Raw genomic sequence first — 23,101 nt, 5'->3', positions numbered from 1 at the left:
TCCAGGGCTGACGGGGCTCGTGTCCCCCTCCAGACGTCTTTCAGTGTAAAGGACATTCACACCAGGAAAACTGAAAAGACTCGCTTTTATTGCACTTTTTAGAAAACATGGCATCCTTAAACTGGGAGCGTGAAGCCTCTGGTTCCCCGTTTCCCGCAGATCTCAGAACAGCAGCTCCTTCTTCTGCTCGTCACAAACTCACCATCGTGTGACGACAGCGCAGCTCCAGCTGCCGGAACCGGCCTCCAGGAACCGGCCGTGTCACCGATGGTTTAGTCTAGAACTCCCTCTGGATGGAGGAGTCATCTGGTTTCGGTCCACAGGCTGCATGCGGACCTTTTCCCCCCCAAGAAAACTCAAAGCACCCTGCACCTGCAGCCAAACCCACACTATCCCTCAATTATCTGGTTGATGGACTGACAGAAGACCGTCCCCGTCCCCCCGCCCCAGCAGAAGCATCTCGCTCTGGCCTCCTGCTCATCGTGCAAAGCTGCTGCAGAAAAACACTCCGACATTCTGAAGAGAAACGGTAAGAGACTGAGGCGGCTCATCTGACGGGGCAGATGTCCAGCACACAGAACTTGGCTCTGCAGGTGGGACAGGGGACCCTGCTGGACAGCCAGGTCTCCGGTCTCTGCTGGTCCTGACGACTGGCGAACCAGCGGCCCAGACAGGACAGACACCACATGGGTCTGCAGAAGCACTGCTCACACTCCGAGTCCTCCGAGTCTGGACACACACACACACACACACACACACACACTCAGGCCCGAGTGGAGAACACGGCTCAGAGGGTTGGACTGACGGAGGCTCCGGCTCACCTGCCGCCGTGCACAGGCGGAGCAGCTTGGTGTTGGCCGGCGTCTGCATGCAGCCGATGCAGGACTCCATCTCCTGCAACACAAGCACCGCTGGGTTCAGTCCTGCAGCCGGCCGGCCTCACGCGGCACCGGGGTGGGGGGGGGGGGGGGGCTACCTGTCCGCCGGGGACTCTGTACGGAGGGTTGAGGTCTATCTGAGCTCTGAACGTCTCCAGGAACAGCTCACTCATGGTCTGGTGGATCACCACGTTGGCCGAGTTCCGGATCGGAGCCCGGAGTTTGTCCCGGAGGTCCGCGTACTCCGAGGAGTTCACACTGCAGACAGAGGGGCCCATCAGCCGGGCTCGAACCGGGGTCCCAGACTGTCCCTGACCCACAGGTTCCAGCAGGCCGTACCTGATACTGAAGCCTCCGACGCTGGGGTTGATGCTCTCCACCCTCAGGGTCAGGATCTCGGTCGGAGAGGCCAGGTCTGGACTGAACTGGTGCTGCCGGGACTGCGTGACGGTCACATGACACTCGCTCTGCAGGGCCAGGTGGATGTGGTAGGTGGACACCTGGACATGGGACAGACGCTCAGAGAGGGAACAGAGACACCTGGACACGGGACAGACGCTCAGAGAGGGAACAGAGACACCTGGACACAGGACAGACGCTCAGAGAGGGAACAGAGACACCTGGACACTTGAGACAAGGTACAGAGACGATTCTGTTTTACTCCCGTCGTCATTTTCACTCTCAGACCCTGACACGTGAACAGCTGAACCGGTTTTGGGGAAAACCTGGTCTGACGAGGGACGGCATGTTGCTCTGATCCGGTCCAAGCTTTGGGAAGCTCTTATTCTGAAGGGGCCGATCCGTATCCCATCAGGCCGCTCACCTTCAGCACCCAGCCGTCGGTCACGATCACCCGAGCCGCCGGCGGCCCCGTGGCGAACTTATCGATGCGTCGGAACTCGGTGTTGATGCTGGTCGCCACGGCGCCCCAGCCGGGGAGGGCGGGCCGCACGTGAGCCCGGAGCGCCCGGCTGATGGGGTGGTTGGACCAGCTGCTGAGGGACCAGTAGAGGACGAGCATCCAGCTGGACAGGTGCAGGCAGAGGGACAGCAGGAGGAAGGCTCTCCACACACCGTCCACCTGAGGACAGACACCTCCAGTCAGCCTCACCGAGCGGCAGGACGGAGACGAGGGGACGCACCGAGACGAGGGGACGCAGCAGAGACCCACCTGGAGGACAGACAGCAGCTCCTTCTCCGGAGCAGCCAGGCTCATCCCCAGGTAGTATCCTGAGGGATGCAGGACAGAGACCCGTCAGGCCACGGTCCACAGGCTGGACCCCCGAGGACCCTGACCACCTCAAGACCAGCATCTAGACCCCAGAGGACCCTGACCACCTCAAGACCAGCATCTAGACCCCAGAGGACCCTGACCACCTCAAGACCAGCATCTAGACCCCAGAGGACCCTGACCACCTCAAGACCTGCATCTAGACCCCCGAGGACCCTGACCACCTCAAGACCAGCATCTAGACTCCAGAGGAACCTGATCCACCTCCAGACCAGCATCTAGACCCCTGAGGACCCTGATCCACATAAAGACCAGCATTTAGACCCCCAGAGGACCCTGATCCACCTCCAGACCAGCATCTACACCCCTGAGGACCTTGACCCACCTCAAGACCAGCATCTAGACCCCCGAGGACCCTGGTCCACATAAAGACCAGCATCCAGACCCCCAGAGGACCCTGACCCACCTAAAGGCAGAGCGGAGTGGACCAGCAGGGTCACGCTGGTCCTGCGGACGTGGTACTGGATGAAGCCCACGTCCTCGCTGCCCAGCCAGGACTGGAACAGGTTCTGGACGGTTAACCCGGCCGAGCGGAACTCGTTGGGTGTGAAGACGAAGCAGACCGACAAGGCCACGTAGGCTAAAGTGAAGGAGAGTTCCGGGCTCTCCATGTTGGACTCGCGCTGTTGGACAGTCACTCCATGTTTACGTCCGCAGGCTCTTCTTCTTCTTATACTTGTGCTTCTTCTTCTGCGGCAGTGTGACCTGCAGGGCTCGGTGCTGCCCCCTGCTGCCCCCTGCTGCCCCGGAGGAGCCACCGCTCAGGACGTCCTGTCCAGCCTGAATTTGAATTACTGCATCAAACATATATTTACTGACGGCTTCTTTTGTTTTTCTGTGCTCAGTTTTTCCACATTAAGAGCGAAGAAGAAGAGAAGCTCATACAAACCAGAATCACAGTTTATGGGCTGCTAAACGTCACATCCTGTTTACTTCCGGTGTTTACATGAGGAGTTCGCGGTGTTTCGGATTAAGTGGTTTCCTTGTTAACTGCTGGCCGGCTCTCTTTCCCGCTATGGTAACAGCAGGTGTTAAAAATCTATCATAAACCCGTACCTGTCCTCCCGGGCCCGAACCCAGAGCCGGGTCTCTGCTGGGATTCGAACCTCTGCTGTAGCAGCAGCAGCGGGCGCTGGAGGACGTCAGACACCGCTTAACACGGAAACCAGGGAATTCGAAACACCGGTGTGTGGGGAGTTATTTCAGATTGGATTAACGAGCACATCTGAGAACGGACTAAGATAAGTCTGTTATAAGATCACCGGACATGCCGGTGCAGCGGGTTAAAGCTCACCGTCCGCCATGGACCTGGCGACGCTCGGCCCGACGACACGATGTCCTGAAATGTTGAGATCTGCTATGTGACAGGTGTGAAGGGTACCCGGGACGTTTCCGCAGCCTCTCCTGGAGAACGTGAGTGTACCTGTACCTGTACCTGTAACGACCAGGAACGGTTTGTTCTGTGCAAATCACGGCGTGCATGTAATCATCTTACATCTGCAGCCTCAGATTGTGTAATATGTTCTAGATAGATGGCTGAACTCTGAGAGGACACCGCAGAGAAGAGACAAACATAGCAGCGATGGATCTGAGCTGGGATGCAGTAAATGTCCCAAATAAACTCAAACTACACTCACGAACGCAGCACGTCTGTTCACTTCCTGACTCCAAAACACCCCAACCTAGTCTGGAAAGCATCTTCTGTACTCTTTACCCAAACCAGGGTCTGGATGTCCCACTGACTGCAGGTCCACCTGGACAGAGGGACAGTCCACCACAGGACACACACAGGACACAGAATACACACAGGACAGAACACACACAGGACACAGAACACACCCATCCATGCATCCACAGTTTACTTGTTTCTGGGCTTTTGGGGTAAACCTTAGTTCCCACAACAGACACACTCAATGACAGAGACAGAGAAGGTTCTGGACTCAAACCCAGACCCAGAGGAGGAGAACCTGCAGAACCAGACCCAGAGGAGGAGAACCTGCAGAACCAGACCCAGAGGAGGAGAACCTGTAGAACCAGACCCAGAGGAGGAGACCCGGCAGAACCAGACTCGGCAGGATATGACCTGAACATGCAGTTGGTGGTAATGTTGTTGGTTTTGCAGTCCTGACATGAGCAGAGATAAATCAACACTGGGAGCTGTGCTTCAACATGACAGTGCTCTTTCTCTTTTTGGACCCAGTTTGAACGCGTCTCTAGTCGTCTCCGGGTTTGATGTTGGAACGAGATGTGTTGTGCAGGAGGACTGGTCTGGTCGTCTGTTTCCTGGTTCTATGCTGGGATGTAGTCCGTTAGCTGAGGATGCAGCTCACTCTGTCCTGCTGTCTGTACGCAGCTCCGACAGCGATGGACAACAACAACTGGGAGGCTGATGAAGATCCGGCTGGAGAAGCTTTTCTGTCCACCGGTGAGATCCGTTCATGCTCATTGACTCGACCACACACCTTCACTCTGTCACTCTGTCACACACGGCTTTATCACCTGGACTGAGCTGAACCTGCTCTACTTACCGAGTGCTGCATCAACTATTTTAAAACTGACTCAGAATCTTCTCATATGTTTAACGTTTGGGTTTGTTTAACCCCTGACACAGAATTCTTGATCTTACAATAACGATTAAAAGAATGTTTTTAATGGAAGTCAACAGGACATTTTAGACCAAAGAGAATATCCGACTCTTCATTACAGTAATAATTATTGAAAACTCTAATTACCACGAAGATTGATCCTTAGAAATTATTCAAGTTTTGTCTTTTTGTCATAAATAATGCCGACTTTCGGTGAAATGGGTTTTTAAAGAGGTGAATCCTGAACCTGACTGAATGGTGGACTGTTGTTGATGGGAGCTGCATGTTGTTCCTGTGTTCCAGAGTGGGACAGTTCCCCGTTCCTCAGTCCGGAAAAGGAACAGGTTGGTTTTAATCTCATTCCAGTTTGCAGAGACCAGACTCTGTTTCAGCAGATTGAAGAAACAGTCCCAGATGACTGTTTCCTTCCTTTGTCTTTCAGCTGAGGTTCGGTTCCTTCTCGGTGTCCGAGGATCCAGGCACTAAAGGTCCGACCTGTTCTAACCAACTGGACAACTGTGTTTTGAAGATGTGCTTGGAGAATAAATCAAGCAGTCTGAAGTCTGTTGACTGGGTGTGTGTCTCCTGTCTCAGGTCCCTGGTCCCAGCGGTCCCAGCGGTCCCAGCGGTCCCAGCGGTCCCTGTCTCGCTCGCTGCAGCGGGCGGAGGTCCTGCTCAGGAGCACCTTCCACCCCAGCCTGAGGTGGCTGTTCCGGAGCCACAGTCAGGATGAGGAGGAGGGGCACTTCGTGGCGGCTCATAACCTGGTGTCCCGCTCGTCCACACGGCTGCTGCGTCTGCAGCAGGTCCTGCTGACGGTGGCCCCCCCGGGGCAGCCCGGCGCTGCACAGGTCAGACTTCCCAAACTCCCTCATTTCTTAGAAATGATGCTGCACCTCACACCCTGCGGGACGGGAGGACGAACAACCAGAACCGTCCAGAGACGTAACGGGCTGGTCTGTGAATAGAGTCAGCAGCGTCCTGGATGCTTCTGGGACGCGGCGCCGTCCTCCTGCAGTCAGACGGTTTCTCAGCGGTCGGTCTGAAGCTGTGCTGTGTGTCCTGCAGGGACCCTGCAGAGCCCTGTGGAGCCTGGTCCTGCAGCGCTCCCTGCTGCTCTTCACACACGAGTACACCAGGAGGGTCCGTCTGGCGGCGGCGTTCGTCTCCAGGCTGGACCGCCTGCTGGGCCGGCTGAGGAACGCCCCCCCCGACGCCGAGCCAGGTCAGACCCATCCCATCTCGCAGACAGGAATTGCAGATGAGAGGACAGCTCTAACCCAGTGCTCCTCTGTCTCCCAGACCTGCTCTCTGGGCTCCAGCCTGGCCTCCCTGGTCCAGGAGCTGCGGGTCCACCTGAGCCACTGGTCCTGCCTGTTCTCCAGAGTGCAGTCGGACCCCTGCCTGCGGCTGGCCCTGGTGGGCCGGGCGGCGCTGCTGGCGGCGGTCCGGCGGAGGCTGGAGCGCCTGGGCCTGCAGGCGGCGGTGCTGATGGAGCGCTGTGTGTGCGCCGCCCTGTCCGCCCTGGCCGTCCTGGACCTGGACTCGGCGCCGCCGCAGGTCCTGGAGGACGTCCTGGCGGGGACGGCCCTGTTCGGCCAGGCGGTGGAGGAGCAGAGGCCGCGGCTCGGGACGGCGGCGCTACGGCGGGCCGGCCACCACACGCCGGTCCCCCGGCTCGCCGGCGCCCACGCTCCTCAGCCGGCGCCGTTTTCCGTGCACGAGCTGCTGCGCATCCTGGCGGCGCACCACGCACAGGCGGCGGCCGAACAGCTGAGCGGCTGGCTGCGCGAGCGGAGCCGCCACGGCGCCGGCGTGTGTCGCCTGCAGGGAGGACTGGGGGGTGGAGGGGGGTCCTCACTCCGGGCCGGGGCGGAGTGGGAGCCGCCTCCACGCCACTGCATCCACGAGCTCACTCTGCAGGCGTCTTCATGCCAGGACTGCTCCGCCCGCCGCTCCGCCCGCCGCTCCGCCCACGGAGCACCACGGCAGCGTCCTGCTTCAGCCCAGCAGGGGGACGAGTGTCCGTCTGAGCTCAGCTCCAGCAGAGTGGAGCTTCAACAGCCGCCTCCTCCCCCCGGTGACCTCCTTTCAGCCCCGCCTCCTCCGCCCGGCTGCAGGCTGCCCCGCCCCTCCCTGGACGTCCTGTTCCAGCTGCTGGTGTCCTCCAGCGACCGGCTGTCTCCCAGATGTTCCCCCGAGGTGGAGGGTGGAGGGAAGGACGACTGTCCGCTGATGAACGCCGCCGACTCGGCGGATGCGACCACCGCCGGCTCAAAGCCCAGCGGGGACGGGAGCGTGGAGAGGGAGGGGCGGGACGGGGCGGACGCGTCCGAGTGCAGGGACAGGTGAGTCCTGGACCGGGTGGTTCTGTTCCTGGAGCTCCACAGCCGCCTCACACACACACCTCCTGTGTTCCAGCTCGTGCTCCCTGGAGGCGGGGGCGGGGCCGGGGGCGGGGCCGGAGCCCCGCTGCGCCCGCTGGCCCCACTCGGTGCAGTGGTCCGACCTGGGCCGGCCCCTGGCGCTGGCGGACCTGCTGGACCGGTACGGCTGCCTGTTCCAGAGCCTGTCCAGAGAGGCCCTGCTGCTGCAGCTCCTCACCCCCCCAGCAGGGGGCGCTGCCGACAGCCTCAACCTCCAGGACCTCCGCCGGGGCCTCCACACCCTGAGCTGCACCGGGGCTCCACACACAGGTCAGGACACACACCGCCCGGTCCTGTCCAGCCTGGACCGGGTCAGGACTCCTGGACCCGCTGTGTGTAACCTGGTCTGTGTGTAACCCGCTGTGTGTAACCCGCTGTGTGTAACCTGGTCTGTGTGTAACCCGCTGTGTGTAACCCGCTGTGTGTAACCCGCTGTGTGTAACCCGGTCTGTGTGTAACCCGCTGTGTGTAACCCGCTGTGTGTAACCCGCTGTGTGTAACCCGCTGTGTGTAACCTGGTCTGTGTGTAACCCGCTGTGTGTAACCCGCTGTGTGTAACCCGCTGTGTGTAACCCGCTGTGTGTAACCCGCTGTGTGTAACCCGGTCTGTGTCTGTGTTGTAGATCAGGTTTCAGAGGAGTGCAGGGCCCTGCTGGAGGACCTCAGTGAATACCTGTTAGTAATCACAGCACACACTCACTGGGATCATGGTTTGTACACACACACACACACACACACACACACACACACACACACTGCTGTCTGTTTCTGTGTTTTCTGAAGTGTTTCTGAATCAGTCCAGACTCAGTGGAAACATCTGGAACAGCACAGCTGTTTAATCTGAATGAAAACTGCATGTTTGAATCATTTTAATTCAGATTTCAGATTTAATTCAGAACCTGTGAGTTCAGACGGTGGAGAGTGACGCTGCTTCCTGCTTCCTGCTTCTTGCTTCCTGCTCAGTGCTGTGCAGCGGTCTGGGCTCGGCTCTCAGAGATAAGTGTGTGACGGAGCGGCAGGGCGGGGCCGAGGCCACCTCCGCCACCATGGAGCTCTTCCTGCGCCTGCCTCCACCGCTGCAGTCGGCGCTGAGCTGCCACCAGGCCGGCCCCGCCCCCTGCGGCCCCGCCCCCTGCGGCCCCGCCCCCTGCGGCCCCGCCCTGCGGAGCCGCACCGTGGGCCTGCTGCTGGCCTCCGTGCAGCTGTCCTCGGTGTGGGTGGTGTCCAAAGCGCAGCAGTTCCTGTCCTCCTGGAGCCTGGATAAGTTCCTGCTGGTCACGCAGGGAGACCTGAAGGTGAGCCCCGATCCGGATCAGTCCGTCCCATTCAGACGTGGATCCCAAACCTTTCTCCTTTGCAGATGTTGAGGAGGTCAGTCCAGCTGCTGCTGCAGCAGACCAGGTCCCTGGTCCCGGCCTCCGCCCCGGAGGACGGCCCCCCCCAGCAGAGGCAGAGCCAGCGGCTGCTCCGCCGTCAGCTGGGACAGCTGGACTCCCTGGTGTCCGAGCTGCAGGTGACGGAGCGTCCTCTGCACGGCGTCCCCCGTCTGTCCCGGACCCGGTGGTCCCTGTGATAACCCGGGTCCTCTCCCGGCAGGCCTTCTCCTCCCGGGTCCTCGCGTCCTTCTCCAGCGACTGCAAGCGGATGTCCGGGGAGATCTTCGAGAGGACCATGCCCTCAGCCGTCCACTGGAGACCAGGACACCGGACAGGTAGGACCCGCCCGGAGCTCCGCCCGGCGGCCCGTCCTCTCCGTCTCCAGCAGAGCGTCTGTCCTCTGGCAGGGTTCCCCAGCAGTCCCAGTGAGTACGCGTCCCTGGCGGCCCAGACGGTGGTGGGCCAGGTGCTGGAGGGCGTGGCGCCGCTGCCGGACGAGGTCCGGGTCCAGGCGCTCAGCATCACCATGACGGCCTTCATGGAGGCCTGGATGGAGCACATCCTCCGCCACAAGATCAAGTTCAGGTGCGGGCCGGGTCCCGGGTCCCGGGTCCCGGGTCCCGGGTCCCCCGGGGTCCGTCGGGCCGCTGCAGGGACTGACTGCTGTGTGTGTGCTCAGTGTGCAGGGGGCGCTCCAGCTCAAGCAGGACTTCGACTGCATCCGGGACATGATCCAGGCCGAGCGCTACGGCCTGTCCGCAGACCTGCACCAGCGCCTGCTGGGCCTCCGGTACCACCCGCACCCCCACCCGCCCACACCCACTGCACCACAGCGCCGCTGAGCGTCTCAACATGAAGTGTCCTCTCTGTCCCCAGAGTCTTCCAGCAGGTGGACTCAGCAGTGGTGTGTCTGCTCCAGCAGCCACAGGCCAAGTCCTACCAGCTGTCCCGAGCCTGGGAGCCTCTCACACACTGCTGTGAGCACACACACACACACACACACACACACACACACACACACACACACACACACACACACACACACACACACACACACACACACACACACACACACACACCACACACACACACCACACACACACACACACACACACCCCCTCCGGTCAGCTGTGGGGTGACTCCTGGTCCTGGACTCCACAGGCCCGTCGGCTGGCAGCGGGGACAGCAGGGACAGCCTGGACGCCGCAGTGAGCAGCAGCATCACCAACCTGCAGTGTGTGGAGGGGGCGGAGCTTCCCGATGACCTGCCGCCTGTGGCTCCGTCCACACCTGCAGAGCCTTACCTGGCTCCCAGGTAACACACACACTCAGTCCTGAGCCCGGGCCACCTGTCCCACCCGTCCCTGCGTTCAGCCTGTCCCCTCTGTCTCAGCGTGTCTCTGGGCGCCGTCCAGCAGCAGTGGTTGGACCTGAGGATCCAGAACAGCGCTCGTCGCTGGAGGTTGCCTGGACTACAGTGTCTGTCCACGTCTGAGTCCTGATGTCCTCCAGAGAGACGTGTTCTCTGGTCCGTCCACAGACGGACTGAGCTCCGGCTGTGATCCAGTGGGACGGGTCTCTCCTGGTCTGAACAGATCCTCTCAGCTCCTGCTCTCCTCAGTAAAATGTGAATTTTTATGACGAGCCTGTAACTTATTGAATGTCTGCTGATCATGATTGTTTTTATCACTGAAGCACAAATGTATTTTATATTCCTAAATAAAGTTTGATTGAAAGTGGGGCTGTCTGGGTCTGGACCTGGATCTGGTCTGGGTCTGCTCAGAGCTCGGTGCTGTTGCTGTTGGAGGGAAGGGGGGAGGAGGGTGGTCAGGGTCCAGCCAGTGGCGCCCCCTTCAGGATGCAGGTGAGGGTCTCTTCTGGACCGGACTGGGACCTCACCCTCTATCCAGACTCTTCATGTGGTCTAAATAATCTAGAAGTGATCAGCTGATTGCTGGGACTGAACGATGAGACACCAGGCTTCAACAAACATCGTCTTCAATTTTATTTGACTTTCTTTATAAAACAAACAGGAAGAAAAAAAATCTTACATTAACAAACGAGCGGTGAGCAACAGGAAGCAGCCCCCCCCCCCCCCCCCCCCCCCAGACCTCTGGATTCTCAAAAGAAACCATGAGAGCCTCCCAGGCTCCCGGCGGTCCCGGGGCGGAACCGGACCCTCGGTTCTCCTCACGGCTGCCGGGTCCCCGCATCCTGAAGCTCACCCGGAACAAGACTCCCTGAGAACCACGCCGATAAAAGTCCGAACCCAGAGAATAAAAGCCACCAGGAGAGGAGCAGGTCTACAGGCGGTCCCGGTCCTGGTCCAGGTCCGCCTCCATCTTCATCAGCTTGACTGGAGTTCCCACACAGTCTTCATCCTGAACAATGACACACAGCTCAGTCCACATGGCTCTCACATTAAGTTAAAGGCTTTTCAAAATAAAACTTGAAAATACAAAAAAATATATATATATATGCCTTCAAAATAAAGGCAGCAGTCCATATCCTGTATTTACACTCCAGCAGCACTCTGGAAGCTACTGCAGCGAGGGAGTTCAGGTTTTCTACATTCATGGTTCTGGACCATGGTGCTTTTATTTTGACAGTCTGATCTGATCTGCTGTGTTCAGTGAGCGTTAATGAAAGCATCTCTCTGGCTTCTACAGTTCTGGTCCAGATGCTTCCTCAGAACCCTGATCAACTGGGACTGACCTCCAGGGACAGGCCGCGGGCGGGGGGGGGCGGGCGGGGCGGCGTCCAGGCTGGGGAAGTCCAGCTCGATGTCCATGACGTCGTTCAGGTCCAGCTCCTGACTGGGGGGGGCAGAGGACAGATCAGATCGGCAGGGGACACACGGTTCCACCTCCACTCCACCCGGCCCGACGAGCTCCTACATGTGGTCCAGGGTCCCGTCCTGGCCCTGCTCCGAGGGGGGGTCCCAGGCGTGCAGCTTCACCTTCCACAGCCTGATCTGCTGGTCCCACGAGCGCCGGCTGTACTTCCGGAACTTGTTGGGGGTCTTGGGGTGAACTCCAGGCTGCCGCATGTGTCTGGGGGGGACGGGGGGGACGGAGGGGGGTTACAGACAGATCCAGGCCTACGTCAACTCACCCCCGTCCCCGCTGTGTCGTCTCCGTCCCCCCTCCCCCGTCCCCGCTCCGCTCTCACTCACTTGGGCACCTCCCTGATGTAGCGGTCGTAGGCCAGCGTGTTCTTGCCGTAGTTGATCTGCTTCTGTCGCCGTAGCAACGTGGCTTCGTCCGTCTCCATGTTGTCTCCTTCCTTGGAGTCGCAGCTGCAGCAGGAAACAGAAGACAGATCAGACGGAGACGTCCCGTTTAGGGAGGAGCGGGCGGAGGTTCTACTGTCTGCTCCATCAGGAACATCAGCTGCTGAGACGCTCCGGTCCACAGACGAGGACGGGCGTCTCCAGGCTGCTGAGACGCTCCGGTCCACCGCCGAGGACGGGCGTCTCCAGGCTGCTGAGACGCTCCGGTGCAGAGGCGAGGACGGGCGTCTCCAGGCTCAGTACCTTCCTGAGGAGCCAGAAGACGTCTTCCTCTCTCTCTGGCTCAGGTCTGCTCCCAGGATCCTCCGTCTGTAGCTGAGAGCAGCGCCGAGAACACAGGAAGCAGAACACACTGACCGTCTGGACAACAGGACACACACACACACACACACACACACACACACACACACACACACACACACACACACACACACACACACACACGCAGGCTTACCGCTGCATGTCTCTGTGAACGTCCCTCCTCAACTCGTCGTCCTCCACCTGCCGGCCCCAGTCGCAGCGGGACACGGGGCCGGAGCCCTCCGGGGTGGTGAAGCTGAGGACACACCCACAGGCTGAAGGTCAGAGGTCACACAGCTGCTGGGACCACTCAGCCAGCTCCATGCCAGGCTGAGCGTTTTGCACTGAGCAGGGTTCAGCTGCTCCTCAGCAGCCTGGCAGGTGTGTGTGTGTGTGTGTGTGTGTGTGTGTGTGTGTGCTACCTGTCAGGCCTGCGGTCCTGCTGCCGGTCCTCCCTGTCCCTCCCCGTCTCTGCGTCCTCAGCCTTGCTGCGCAGGTGTCCGTCCACGCCTCTCTTCCTGCTGTGGGACCACCAGGACGAGTCCTGGCTCCTGCACGAGGACAACACACACATTCACACCCGCCAGTCAGTCGCCACGGAGACGGAGGGAGGCTGCATGTTCTCCCTGAGGCTGCTGGCAGCTCTCTTCTTCTGCGCTGGAGTCCAGTCAGGCTGTTTCAGTTATAAAAGCAGGTTAGAGGGATGAAGATGTCTGAGCAGCAGCCGGACCTCACTGCAGAGTCACATCACACCCTCCATCAGCCCCGCGGGGGGGCTCTGATGGAGCGCTGTTGAAATCTCTTGAATAATGTGTCAAACTCTTTAGCTTCAGATTCATCGGGCCTCTCCTCTGTCTCGGTTTGAGGTTTTGTGGACCGTTCTGCGGGAGGGGGTGAGGGTCACGAGCCCACTGGAGAACAAAGACCCTGAGTCTGAACGTTCCTGACAGGATCCCGCCCTGAGGGCCCCGGATCGGCCCGGCCCGCCCGGGGCCTCTCCGCGGGCCACACGTTGCACGAGCCGGGTCTGTATTCTGACAGAACCAGTCTTTGTTCCGTTTCCTCGTTTTCAGCCACTACGAAGCTCAGAGTCTCAGAGCAGCGCTGAGGGAGGGAAGATGAGGAAAACGAAACCGGAGCTTCTTGGCGCTCTGGAGCTCAGCGGTGAAGAGCAGGTTCCCGATCCAGAGGATCCACGGGATCCAGAGGATCTAGATAAACCGACACCCAACATTTCAAACCACTGGGACAGACGTTAGCCGGGGGGCTGCGGTGGACAAAGACCCGCCAGAGAGGAAAAGATGGAGAAATGTGGGACAAACGGACGAAACCCACCTTTTCTGCTGGTGTGCGCTGTGTGCGCTCCGCTCAGACATGGTCACCGCAGCAGTTTAAATAAAAAAGAAGATCTTTGAGCTGAGGAGACCGCAGCGCCGCTCCACAAACACCCGCCAAGTGGAAAAGACGCGCGACCCAAACAAGAGTAGCTGTCATGTGACCGGAAGAGGCGGGGCTGGGCAGGTCTACGTTTCTAGGCGCGGTAAAGTCCAGGGGGGCGTGCTGCCCTCTGCTGGCTGCTCCTGGTACTGCAGCTCCTGTCAGTCCTGTGCCCTCTGCTGGCTGCTCCTGGTACTGTTGTTCCTCAAATGGAAAAAGTACTTAAACTTAAATTAAGAATTAATAATAATAATAATAATAATAATAATAATAATAATAATAATAATAATAATAATAATAATAATAATAATAAATTTATTTTTCAATTTTTATCAATGTCTAGCAGAAACGTGTCAAAGCACTCTTGCAAAGACTCTTTGACTGAACTTCATTTATTTCTACTGTGGACACATGGTGATTGGACGATGGATTAGGAGCAGTCTTTAAAAAAAAATCTATTTATTTCTTTTTGTGTTTTTTGGTTTTTTGTTTACGTTTAAGAGCTAGGACGCCAAATGCCAGATAATACATCTGTAGTGACTTTTCCTCAACGGATTTTTTGGAGTGAAGAAACTCATTTTCTTTTCTGAAAGTGTTATAGATCATGTCAAAAAAAAAATTTAACAAAACGATAATCATCAAGAAATCGTGTAATGCTGATTTTTCATCACTGTCTCACCTCTAAACTTTAGAGAACACAATCAGGGTCACTGTTTGGATGAATGAATGAATGAATGAATGAATGAATGAATGAATGAATGAATGAATGAGGTTAGATGAGAAGAAAGTCTGAAAAAAGAGTTTTTCTCTCAGTTCTGTGCCATGTATCTTCTGTGGCATTTTTATGTAGGTGGAGGAATTTTTAGTCCTCCATTAAATATGATTATATATTTAATTGGAACTTTAATTAATGACACGTTTCAGCCATAACTTGACGCTGTGTTTCTATTCTGCGTGTTGACATTTTCAGTCCTGGCGGAATGAACCCCGGTTGCCGTTATTGGTCCTGCACGTGGAGGCGCAGCGCCGCTGTCCGCCACCAGGGGGCAGCACACCGAGCTCCAGCCGCTCTCCACCGCCTGAGCACCCAGGAACCAGAAGAAGGCAGGAGACAGCCGGCCCGGGAGCAGGACCGCCGTGGACCCGTGTCTCTGACCCATTCTGCCGCGGAGCTGAACCGAACCGTCCGTCCGGCACCATGCTGCGGGCCTGTGTCCGAGGAGCTAACGCTGCAGCCCGGGTAAGGCTCCGCCCCGCCCCGGGGAGACACGCACTGACCCGCCGCCCCGCTGCAGGGGCCGCGGAGGACGGTTCTACCGGAGACCCGGCAGGGCCGCCCGGGCCGTCCGGGCCTCGGGTACCGTCCTCTGAAGCGGGCAGGGCCGTGGAGAGAGCCGGTCGGGCTCCCCCGGTTCTTTCAGCCCTCAGCTAGCAGGCTAGCGGAGCAGCTAGCTGCTAACGGAGAGGTCAACCCGGGCGCGCGGGCCATTTTGACACCGAGAGCCCGAAGCAGGCGGACCACCGAGTTCGGTAGAGGAGCGGAGCCAGGGGCCCGGTGACCGGGAACGGGTCCGAACCGACTCTGTCTGACCGGCTGAGAGGTTTAACACAGCCGGGAGGTGGCGCTCATGAACGACCCGACTCTCAGAACCGGGTCCGGGTCCGGGTCCGCTGCCCGGACCGACTGTTTTAACTGGTTAGAAAACGGTCCTGTTTACACGGCGACGGTCCGAGTGAAAACCCTTCATTCTGAGCACTTCCAACAAGTTCCACCCTGGGACTAGTTTTCAAAAAGATGCTGCTGAAGCGCCTCTGATGAGGATTAAAGTCCTGAAGACACTCTGACAGCTCTGTCCTGAACCTGAGAGGATCCAGCGCTGTGAGCTGGACTGAATCAGCTGATCCAGACTGAGTTTACATCAATACTCTCACCTGTAGATCAGTAGATTCCAGCATGTTCCCTGACTCACCTGCTCAGCGTCTCAGCGACTCCTGCCGCTGACTGGACTCCTCTGTTCCTCTTCTCTCTGCAGAGGAACCTGTGGAGAACCCCTGTCCAGTCCCGGGGCTACAGTTCAGGAGAACCCAGGTGATCCAGCACACCGGTCCTGCTTCACGCCCACACCCTGACCCCCCTGACCCTGTCCCCCTGTCCCCCTGTCCCCGTCCCCCACAGCGGAGCTGCAAAGGTGGTGGCTGCGTCCCTGCTGACGGTGAGCGGCGGCGTCGGAGGGACCATCCTCTACGCCAAATGGGACCCCAAGTTCCGGGCGGCGGTGGAGAAGAACGTTCCGTACTCGGACCAGATCCTGGGCCTGGCGCTGGGACCGGCCCCTCCGGACGGCGGGCCTGCCGTCAAGAAAGCGGTCAGAGGACGAAGCTGCCCCCACCCTGAGTGGCGCCAGTAGGCGGGGGCGGAGCCTGTTGAGCTGATGGGCGGGTCTGTGTGTGCAGGTGGAGCCGGTCCAGCCCCCGTCCATGATGGACCGCCCAGCCAAGACCCCCAGGGCCAAGCCCGAGAAGACGGTGAAGGAGGCGGCGGAACCCGCAGAACCCAGTCCGGTCCAGAGCCCCCCTGCTCAGAGCCTGGAAGGTCAGGATGGTCTCTCACACACACACACACACACACACACACACACACACACACACACACACACACACACACACGCTGGGTTCCTGTTAATGTGAGTGTCGCTCTCTGTTTCATGTGCAGAAGCCCCTCCAGGTGAGTTCTCCGTCCCTGTTCTCTGATTGGTCCTCTCGGCCGCCGCTAGGCTTTAGAGCTGAGCCGTTAGACGTCCTCCGCTCAGAGGAGTCTGCATGTTCTCCCTGTGGTGCTTCTCCTCTGTAGCTCTGTAGTGTCCACTAGCAGCGGTAGAGGAGTGTGTGTCTGCACTGTCCAGGCTGGAGCAGCAGTGGGAGAAATAAACTCTGTGTGTGTGTGTGTGTGTGTGTGTGTGTGTGTGTGTGTGTGTGTGTGTGTGTGTGTGTGTGTGTGTGTGTGTGTGTGTGTGTGTGTGTGTGTTTGTGTGCTGCAGAGGCTTCGGCGGAGGCCTCACACATCATCTCGGCCATCAGCGAGGTTCCCTCGGTCCCTGCTCCGTGTGACACAGAGGCAGCAGTCAAAGGTAACCTGGAGGAGATGCTCGGGACTGACCTTTGACCCCAGCCAGGCTGTGTCGTCTTAAGAGTGTGTGGTGTGTGTTCCTCAGAGGAGTGCGCAGAGTGCCATGAGCATGAAGCCCCGCCCACAGAGGCTCCGGCCGAGCCGCTGAAGGAGCGACCGGTGGAGGAAGTGACGGCTCGACTGGCTCAGCAGGACCTGGAGGAGCAGGACGCCGTGGCAGGTACACACACACACACACACACACACACACACACACACACACACACACACACGCTAACAGTGCAGCTGGTCTTCATCTATTATGGATGTTTATATTTCAGTGGAAACAGGCAGATGTCATTAGTTGTAAACGTGTGTGTGTGTGTGTGTGTGTGTGTGTGTGTGTGTGTGTGTGTGTCAGCCCTGTCGGTGAGCCTGGAGGAGTCCCTGGCCAGCTCTGCTAAAGCCACCCTCCAGGCCATGGGCGCTCAGGAAGCCGCCCTCCAGGCCGTCTCGCAACACACACTCAAGCTGAAGGAGGCCATGGAGGCCGAGGTACGGCGCCCCGCTGGACCCCGGGTTTGATTCCTGTCAGCATCAGCATGTCCAGACGGTGACACCGAGGAGGAATCAGAGAAATGGACCCGTTGACAGAGAGAGGACGCTGCTGTTTTAGCCGTTATTAGACATCCTGACGCAGAAACACTGAGGCTCATCAGTAACCCGACGCCTCCCTCCTCCAGCTCCTCCTCCACAGGTCTGGATCCCGGGCGGCTGGTTCTCAGTGACAAATAACTGTTCTGATGGTTCCAGGTTCCACCTCAGGAGAAGTCCGATCAGTGGAAGGAACTGGAAGGAGCTCTGGCTGATAGAACGTCTGCTGAGAACGACGCCAGAGAGGCTCTGCTGAAGGCCAAGTAAGCTCTCCCTCTGGTCCTCTCTCTCTCTGGTCCTCTCTCTCTCTGGTCCTCTCTCTCTCTGGTCCTCTCTCCCTCTGGTCCTCTCTCCCTCTGGTCCTCTCTCTCTCTCTCTCTGGTCCTCTCTCCCTCTGGTCTCTCTCCCTCTGGTCCTCTCTCCCTCTGGTCCTCTCTCTCTCTCTCTCTGGTCCTCTCTCCCTCTGGTCCTCTCTCTCTCCCTCTGGTCCTCTCTCTCTCCCTCTGGTCCTCTCTCTCTCCCTCTGGTCCTCTCTCTCTCTGGTCTACTCTCTCTCTGGTTCTCTCTTCTCTCTCTCCTCCTCTCTCCCTTCTCTCTCCTCTCTCTCTCTCTCTCTCTCCTCTCCTCTCTCTGGTTCTCTCTCTGGTCCTCTCTCTCTCTCTCTCTCTCTCTGGTTCTCTCTCTGGTCCTCTCTCTCTCTCTCTCTCTCTCTCTGGTCCTCTCTCTCTCTCTGGTCCTCCCTCTCTCTCTCTCCCTGGTCCTCTCTCTCTCTCTCTCTCTCTCTGGTCTTCTCGCTCTCTCTCTCTGGTCCTGTCTCTCTCTGGTCCTGTCTCTCTCTCTGGTCCCGTCTCTCTCTCTGGTCCTCTCTCTCTCTCTGGTCCTCTCTCTCTCTCTGGTCCTCTCTCTCTCTCTGTCTCTCTCTGGTCCTCTCTCTCTCTGTCTCTCTCTGGTCCTCTCTCTCTCTCTCTCTCTCTCTCTGGTCCTCTCTCTCTCTCTCTCTCTCTGGTCCTCTCTCTCTCTCTCTCTCTCTGGTCCTGTCTCTCTCTGGTCCTCTCTCTCTCTCTGGTCCTCTCTCTCTCTCTGGTCCTCTCGCTCTCTCTCTCTGGTCCTCTCTCTCTCTGGTCCTGTCTCTCTCTGGTCCTCTCGCTCTCTCTCTCTGGTCCTCTCGCTCTCCCTCTCTGGTCCTCTCTCTCTCTGGTCCTCTCTCTCTCTCTGGTCCTGTCTCTCTCTGGTCCTCTCTCCGGTTCTCCAGCCCCCCCACCCCGCTGCTGTTCTCACCCGGTCCCCCGTCCGGTCCTTCCCTGCAGTGAAGCGCTGGACGGCCTCAGGGCGCTCATCGACCGTTCTAAAGGGCTGAAGATCTCTTCGGCTCGTCCCCTCATCCTGGCGGCGGAGGAGAACCTCCACAAGATGGTGGTGGACCTGGACAAAGTGGTCACCAAGGTACTGCGCTCTCGGTACAATCCAGGGAACCAACGGACCACGCTGTCGTCAGGCCAATCCAGAGTTCCAGGGCAGAGTCGGGGTTGGAGTCAGACAGTACTGTGGTTCCACCCGGACCGCCCCGCCCCGGCTCTCACCTCTGGTTCTGTGGTTCTGTGTTCTGCTGGTTCATGCGGTTCTGCTGGTCCTGTGTTGTGCAGGTGCAGACTGCGGAGTCGGAGTCTAAGATCGTGTCTCAGTACAGTGAACTGGTGAAAGAAGCCAAGCAGCAGTTCCAGAGGGAAGTGAGCAGCCTGACCCCTGACATCCAGGCCAACTGGAAGAGTCTGAGTACGAACACACACACACACACACACACACACACACACACGCACACAGATAGTATTGGTCTGACAGCCTGTGTGCCTCCAGCGGGGAAGCTGTCGACAGACGACCTGAACGCGCTCATCGCTCACGCTCACCGCCGCATCGACCAGCTGAACCGGGAGCTGGCCGAGCAGCGGGTCCGGGAGCAGATCCACATCGACGCGGCTCTGGACCAGCAGAAGCTGGAGGACCAGAAGGCCATGGAGACGGCGGTGAACACGGCCCTGCAGCACGTCCGGGAGGAGGCCCGGCTGGAGCAGGAGAGGAAGGTAGCATCTGTCCTGACTGGAAACACTGCTTGGCGAGGAAACGCCCCGCCACAGTCAGAGTGTGTGTGTGTGTGTGTGTGTGTGTTCCTGCAGCTGGCTGAGCTCAGGGAGGTGATGGAGGCGGAGATGAGGACTCAGCTGAGGCGCCAGGCGGCCGCTCACACAGACCACGTCCAGGATGTCCTGAAGGTCCAGGAGCAGGAGCTGAAATCAGAGGCCGAGCAGGTCAGAAGCAGTCGGGGTGTGTTGAGTGTTGATGGTGGAAACCCCGAGCCGTCTGCTGATCACCCCGGTGTGTGTTCAGGTCCTGAACAGTAAGACTCTGGAGCTGGAGACGCGCTACCGTCAGCTGAGCCAGGAGCAGCTGGATAACTTCACCCTGGACATGAACACGGCGTACGCTCGGCTGAAGGGCATGGAGGAGGCCATCGACAGTAAGACACTGGACCCATCTGCTGGACCGATGCTCCCACACCGCTTTTTAAAGGACCCTGATACCGAGTAGCAATGCAGGCACTTATTAAATAACATACAGTAACATACACAGATGATACGTGAAGGCTGTGTCGACAATACCACACTGTGACGTAGTGTCTGTATCGAGACTACGTCACCTCCAGCTGCCCTGAAGGCTCCAGTGAAGTCTGTGTCTACAGGACACACAGCGGTGTGTGTAGCCTCTAACTACACACTGTAGACCCAGGGAGCCGGCTGTTCATGAGTGAACCAGTCACACTTCCATCATGTTCTACTTGTAGCATGACTGGAGTGTGAGCCCTACAACACTTTAGCACAGGGAATCTCACACCTGAATCTCATGATGATTCATGGCCAAGTCCAGCAGAAGGCCAGATAACGAGCCTCATTGCAATCAGCTGTGTTGAAGCAGGGAGACATGGGCTGTGTTCGAAACCGCATACTTACGTACTACTCATACTAACTTATTGAGTATGCAGTGTGTTTATACTGGCAGTATGCGATTTTGAGTATGCGAGAAGTTCCCGGATGCATACTGCATTCGCCAGAAATGTTGAGTATACATCGTGTGTTCACTACTCATACTGAAATTGCCCAAGATGCAACGCGACGGACATTTGAATAAACTTTATTCAGTTCACAATGACTGTTTCTTCATGATGTACATTTAGCAAGCTGAGTATGGTTCTAGATTTAATCTTCCCTCCATTGTTTGTGCTCGTAGGTATGTTATGTTACGAGATTTTTGATTGGATTGACAATGATTAAAAATAGTAAAAACAAAAAAACAAAAAAAAAACCTTACATCTGAGAACAAGTCCATGCTGAAAGCGACCATGATGTACCGAAGACGGCGAGCCGATCTTTGTTGAAGAGCCGAAAAAAACTCTCCGTCGGTAAAGCATCATAATTGGCATAATAAGTGGTCCGTTAACGGGACACCGGTCCAAACGGCGATGTTAAGCGAGATATATTGCTGAAAGGTTGCCTTCTTGTTTTCAAAGTAAAAGCACAGATTTATCACTGAGGTTGTTTTGCATGAGAAAGGGAAAGGGGTGCTTTATTTTGGTGAAAATAACCGGAAGTGCGTTGCTCACTGCGGCTGGCTTGAATTTCGCCGAATTCGTCTGAACAAAATCATAAACGGCTGATATTCGGACAAATAAACGACACACTCGGGCTCTAAACCACCACTTTGTCGCCTAATTTAAAAAAAAATCTCGATGAAGTTAAACATTTGACGAGTTTAGAGCTAAAGTGAAATCAGCTGTAGCAGGTCGATTTCTGCTCATGGAAGAAGTGCAATGCATTGTGGGTTATTATGTAGTATGCTGTAGTGTAAACGCTTCGCATACTGTTTGATGGACTGAGTAAGCAGGATGCAGGATGGATAGTATGAGTATGGAAGGATGTAGTAGACAGTATGCGGTTTCGAACACAGCCATGGAGGACATGCAGGGCTGCGGCCCTCCAGGACCCACTTTGGACACCCCTGCTCTAGCATGTCGTCCTCAAAGTGATGGATCAGAAGCTTCACTGTCCCTTTAAAAGCAGTGAGCAAAGTTTAGAGTTTATTATGCAAAATCCATTTTTTTGAGCTTTGTATAAAGCTATAGTGTCATTTCCCCATTAAAAAGACGCATGGAGTTGTTTTCTGAACCCTTCACGCATATTTGAGCAATCCCTGAATCTCCCCCCTGGCAGCCATGTTGAGAGCTGAAATGCTCGGTGCTGCACAGCTCCACCCATAATGCACAGCTCCACCCATAAAGCACAGCTCCGCCCAGCTATGATGTCATCTGCACAGCTCCCCTATGGACGCTCTGAGGGGGTGTGTCGCTGAGGAGATTCTTAAAGAGACAGACTCATTTCCAGAGTCTGAGGCAGCCTGATGCAGAGGAACATTTGATTTAAGTTGTTTGTGGCACATGCAGCTTTCACCATCCAACTTTGGGCCAAGCAGTTGCTTGAGTGCTGTAGAATGATACTAAAGGGCTAAAAACACCTGATACCCCCCTTCAATAACCCTGAGGTCTTCTCTAAACGTGGTTTCTGTCCTGCAGAGACCTGTAGTGTGTTTCTGTGTGTACCTCTGTGTGTGTGTGTGTGTGTGTGTGTGTGTGTGTGTGTGTGTGTGCGTGCCTCCCTGTAACGTGCGCTGTCCCCCTGCAGGTCACGTGGTGGCGGAGGAGGCGGCGCGCTCGGCTCACCAGCTCTGGCTGTCGGTGGAGGCGCTGAGCTACGCCCTGAAGACGGCGGACGCCGAGACGCCCACCGTCCCCCTGGAGGCCGCCGCCCAGGCCGTGCGCCACAGCTGCCGGGACGACGAGTTCGCCCTGGCGCTGGCCGCCGCCCTGCCCGAGGAGTCGCTGCAGCGCGGCGTGTACAGCGAGGCGTCGCTGCGCGCACGCTTCTATTCGCTGCGCTCGCTGGCTCGCCGCGTCGCCCTGGTCAACGAGACCCACAACTCCCTGTACCAGTACTTCCTGTCCTACCTGCAGGCCGCCCTGCTGTTCGAGAAGAAACTGGAGGCTCCGCCCGCCCAGCTGAGCGCCCAGGATCTAGACCCCTTCAAGCTGCTGTCGTACGCCAGCTACTGCCTGGAGCACGGCGACCTGGAGCTGGCCGCCAAGCTGGTGAACCAGCTGCGGGGCGAGGCGCGCCGCGTGGTGGAAGACTGGCTGGCCGAGGCCCGCCTCACGCTAGAGACACGCCAGGCGGTCGGCCTGCTGTCCGCCTACGCCAACGCCGTGGGCCTGGGCACCACCCAGGCCCCGTAGGGCGCCGCTCGGTGTGGACACACACTCCCCACAGACTCTGAGAGTCCAGGAAGTGATGCCGCCGGCTCACACGCCGATGCCGGGAGGCTCCGGTAACGGCAGGCATTCTTTTGAAAGTGTAATTTATGCTTCCCCTCTGCCCGGGACGGTCAGTTCACTAAGATTTGCACCTTTTATTTAACCATTGAAGACGAGTCGTCTGCTTTCTGTGTCGCCTGCACTCAGCCAACGTGGTTCAATAAAACATGGAGTCCAGACCGGGTGTGTGTGTTCTCTCATGGCTGTTCACTGGAGATACACTCCAATGGTTTTATTACATCATGGTGAAGCAGTTCTTTGGATTAACCCTCATCTATTGTTCTGAGCTCCGGGTCAGAACCCAAAGGACAAGATCTGGATACAAGTGGCTGAAATGAGCTTC

General features: G+C 57.5%; 4 protein-coding genes across 6 annotated transcripts; 2 read left to right on the top strand and 2 right to left on the bottom strand.

Annotated features, from left to right (window-relative positions):
- Positions 1-73: 73 nt before the first annotated feature.
- Positions 74-3,000, bottom strand: tmem129 (transmembrane protein 129, E3 ubiquitin protein ligase). Its single transcript, XM_030104820.1, has 7 exons — positions 2,576-3,000; positions 2,050-2,108; positions 1,702-1,959; positions 1,218-1,378; positions 977-1,136; positions 822-894; positions 74-729 (listed from the first exon to the last, which is right to left on the bottom strand). Exons 1-7 carry the CDS (start codon positions 2,778-2,780, stop codon positions 548-550), a joined length of 1,098 nt encoding a protein of 365 aa, XP_029960680.1. The 5' UTR covers positions 2,781-3,000; the 3' UTR covers positions 74-547.
- Positions 3,001-4,533: 1,533 nt separating this feature from the next.
- Positions 4,534-10,290, top strand: ccdc142 (coiled-coil domain containing 142). Its single transcript, XM_030103148.1, has 15 exons — positions 4,534-4,594; positions 5,058-5,098; positions 5,197-5,242; positions 5,349-5,605; positions 5,859-7,102; positions 7,176-7,450; positions 7,804-7,890; positions 8,144-8,475; positions 8,541-8,693; positions 8,777-8,891; positions 8,964-9,141; positions 9,236-9,346; positions 9,433-9,533; positions 9,718-9,871; positions 9,950-10,290. Exons 1-15 carry the CDS (start codon positions 4,534-4,536, stop codon positions 10,056-10,058), a joined length of 3,264 nt encoding a protein of 1,087 aa, XP_029959008.1. The 3' UTR covers positions 10,059-10,290.
- Positions 10,291-10,545: 255 nt separating this feature from the next.
- On the bottom strand, positions 10,546-13,644 carry slbp (stem-loop histone mRNA binding protein). 2 transcript variants are annotated; one of them, XM_030104853.1, is made up of 8 exons: positions 13,484-13,644; positions 12,571-12,699; positions 12,303-12,404; positions 12,092-12,163; positions 11,732-11,854; positions 11,454-11,609; positions 11,272-11,372; positions 10,546-10,937 (listed from the first exon to the last, which is right to left on the bottom strand). In XM_030104853.1, the coding sequence occupies exons 1-8, from the start codon at positions 13,522-13,524 to the stop codon at positions 10,933-10,935; spliced, it is 729 nt and encodes a 242-aa protein (XP_029960713.1). In that variant the 5' UTR covers positions 13,525-13,644; the 3' UTR covers positions 10,546-10,932. The 2 variants fall into 2 exon arrangements, with proteins under 2 accessions (XP_029960713.1, XP_029960721.1); XM_030104861.1 differs by having other exon boundaries at positions 12,092-12,157.
- A 1,001-nt stretch (positions 13,645-14,645) lies between these two features.
- Positions 14,646-22,935, top strand: immt (inner membrane protein, mitochondrial (mitofilin)). 2 transcript variants are annotated; one of them, XM_030104798.1, is made up of 15 exons: positions 14,646-14,825; positions 15,619-15,674; positions 15,762-15,951; positions 16,040-16,178; positions 16,299-16,310; positions 16,624-16,713; positions 16,798-16,932; positions 17,113-17,246; positions 17,505-17,608; positions 18,653-18,788; positions 18,989-19,118; positions 19,200-19,423; positions 19,517-19,648; positions 19,728-19,857; positions 22,073-22,935. In XM_030104798.1, exons 1-15 carry the CDS (start codon positions 14,784-14,786, stop codon positions 22,678-22,680), a joined length of 2,262 nt encoding a protein of 753 aa, XP_029960658.1. In that variant the 5' UTR covers positions 14,646-14,783; the 3' UTR covers positions 22,681-22,935. The 2 variants fall into 2 exon arrangements, with proteins under 2 accessions (XP_029960658.1, XP_029960668.1); XM_030104808.1 differs by lacking the exon at positions 16,299-16,310 and having other exon boundaries at positions 14,647-14,825.
- Positions 22,936-23,101: the final 166 nt, after the last annotated feature.

This window comes from Salarias fasciatus, chromosome 2, assembly GCF_902148845.1.
Source record: "Salarias fasciatus chromosome 2, fSalaFa1.1, whole genome shotgun sequence".
NCBI lineage: Eukaryota > Metazoa > Chordata > Actinopteri > Blenniiformes > Blenniidae > Salarias > Salarias fasciatus.
The sequence above is the reverse complement of the archived record's forward strand: the minus strand, read 5'-3'. Positions and strand labels throughout refer to the sequence as shown.

Coding starts and splice junctions, on each gene's coding strand:
- immt (XM_030104798.1), top strand. CDS start 14,784: ATGCTGCGGGCCTGTGTCCGAGGAGCTAACGCTGCAGCCCGG. Junction 19,119..19,199: donor GGCCAACTGGAAGAGTCTGA/GTACGAACACAC, acceptor GTGTGCCTCCAG/CGGGGAAGCTGTCGACAGAC. Junction 19,649..19,727: donor TGAAATCAGAGGCCGAGCAG/GTCAGAAGCAGT, acceptor GTGTGTGTTCAG/GTCCTGAACAGTAAGACTCT.
- slbp (XM_030104853.1), bottom strand. CDS start 13,524: ATGTCTGAGCGGAGCGCACACAGCGCACACCAGCAGAAAAG. Junction 12,700..13,483: donor AGCGCACACCAGCAGAAAAG/GTGGGTTTCGTC, acceptor GTCCTCGTGCAG/GAGCCAGGACTCGTCCTGGT. Junction 11,855..12,091: donor TCTTCTGGCTCCTCAGGAAG/GTACTGAGCCTG, acceptor TTCCTGCTGCAG/CTGCGACTCCAAGGAAGGAG.
- tmem129 (XM_030104820.1), bottom strand. CDS start 2,780: ATGGAGAGCCCGGAACTCTCCTTCACTTTAGCCTACGTGGCCTTGTCG. Junction 1,137..1,217: donor GTCGGAGGCTTCAGTATCAG/GTACGGCCTGCT, acceptor CTCTGTCTGCAG/TGTGAACTCCTCGGAGTACG. Junction 730..821: donor CCGCCTGTGCACGGCGGCAG/GTGAGCCGGAGC, acceptor GTGTGTGTCCAG/ACTCGGAGGACTCGGAGTGT.
- ccdc142 (XM_030103148.1), top strand. CDS start 4,534: ATGGACAACAACAACTGGGAGGCTGATGAAGATCCGGCTGGAGAAGCT. Junction 9,347..9,432: donor CAGCGCCTGCTGGGCCTCCG/GTACCACCCGCA, acceptor CTCTGTCCCCAG/AGTCTTCCAGCAGGTGGACT. Junction 9,534..9,717: donor GGAGCCTCTCACACACTGCT/GTGAGCACACAC, acceptor TGGACTCCACAG/GCCCGTCGGCTGGCAGCGGG.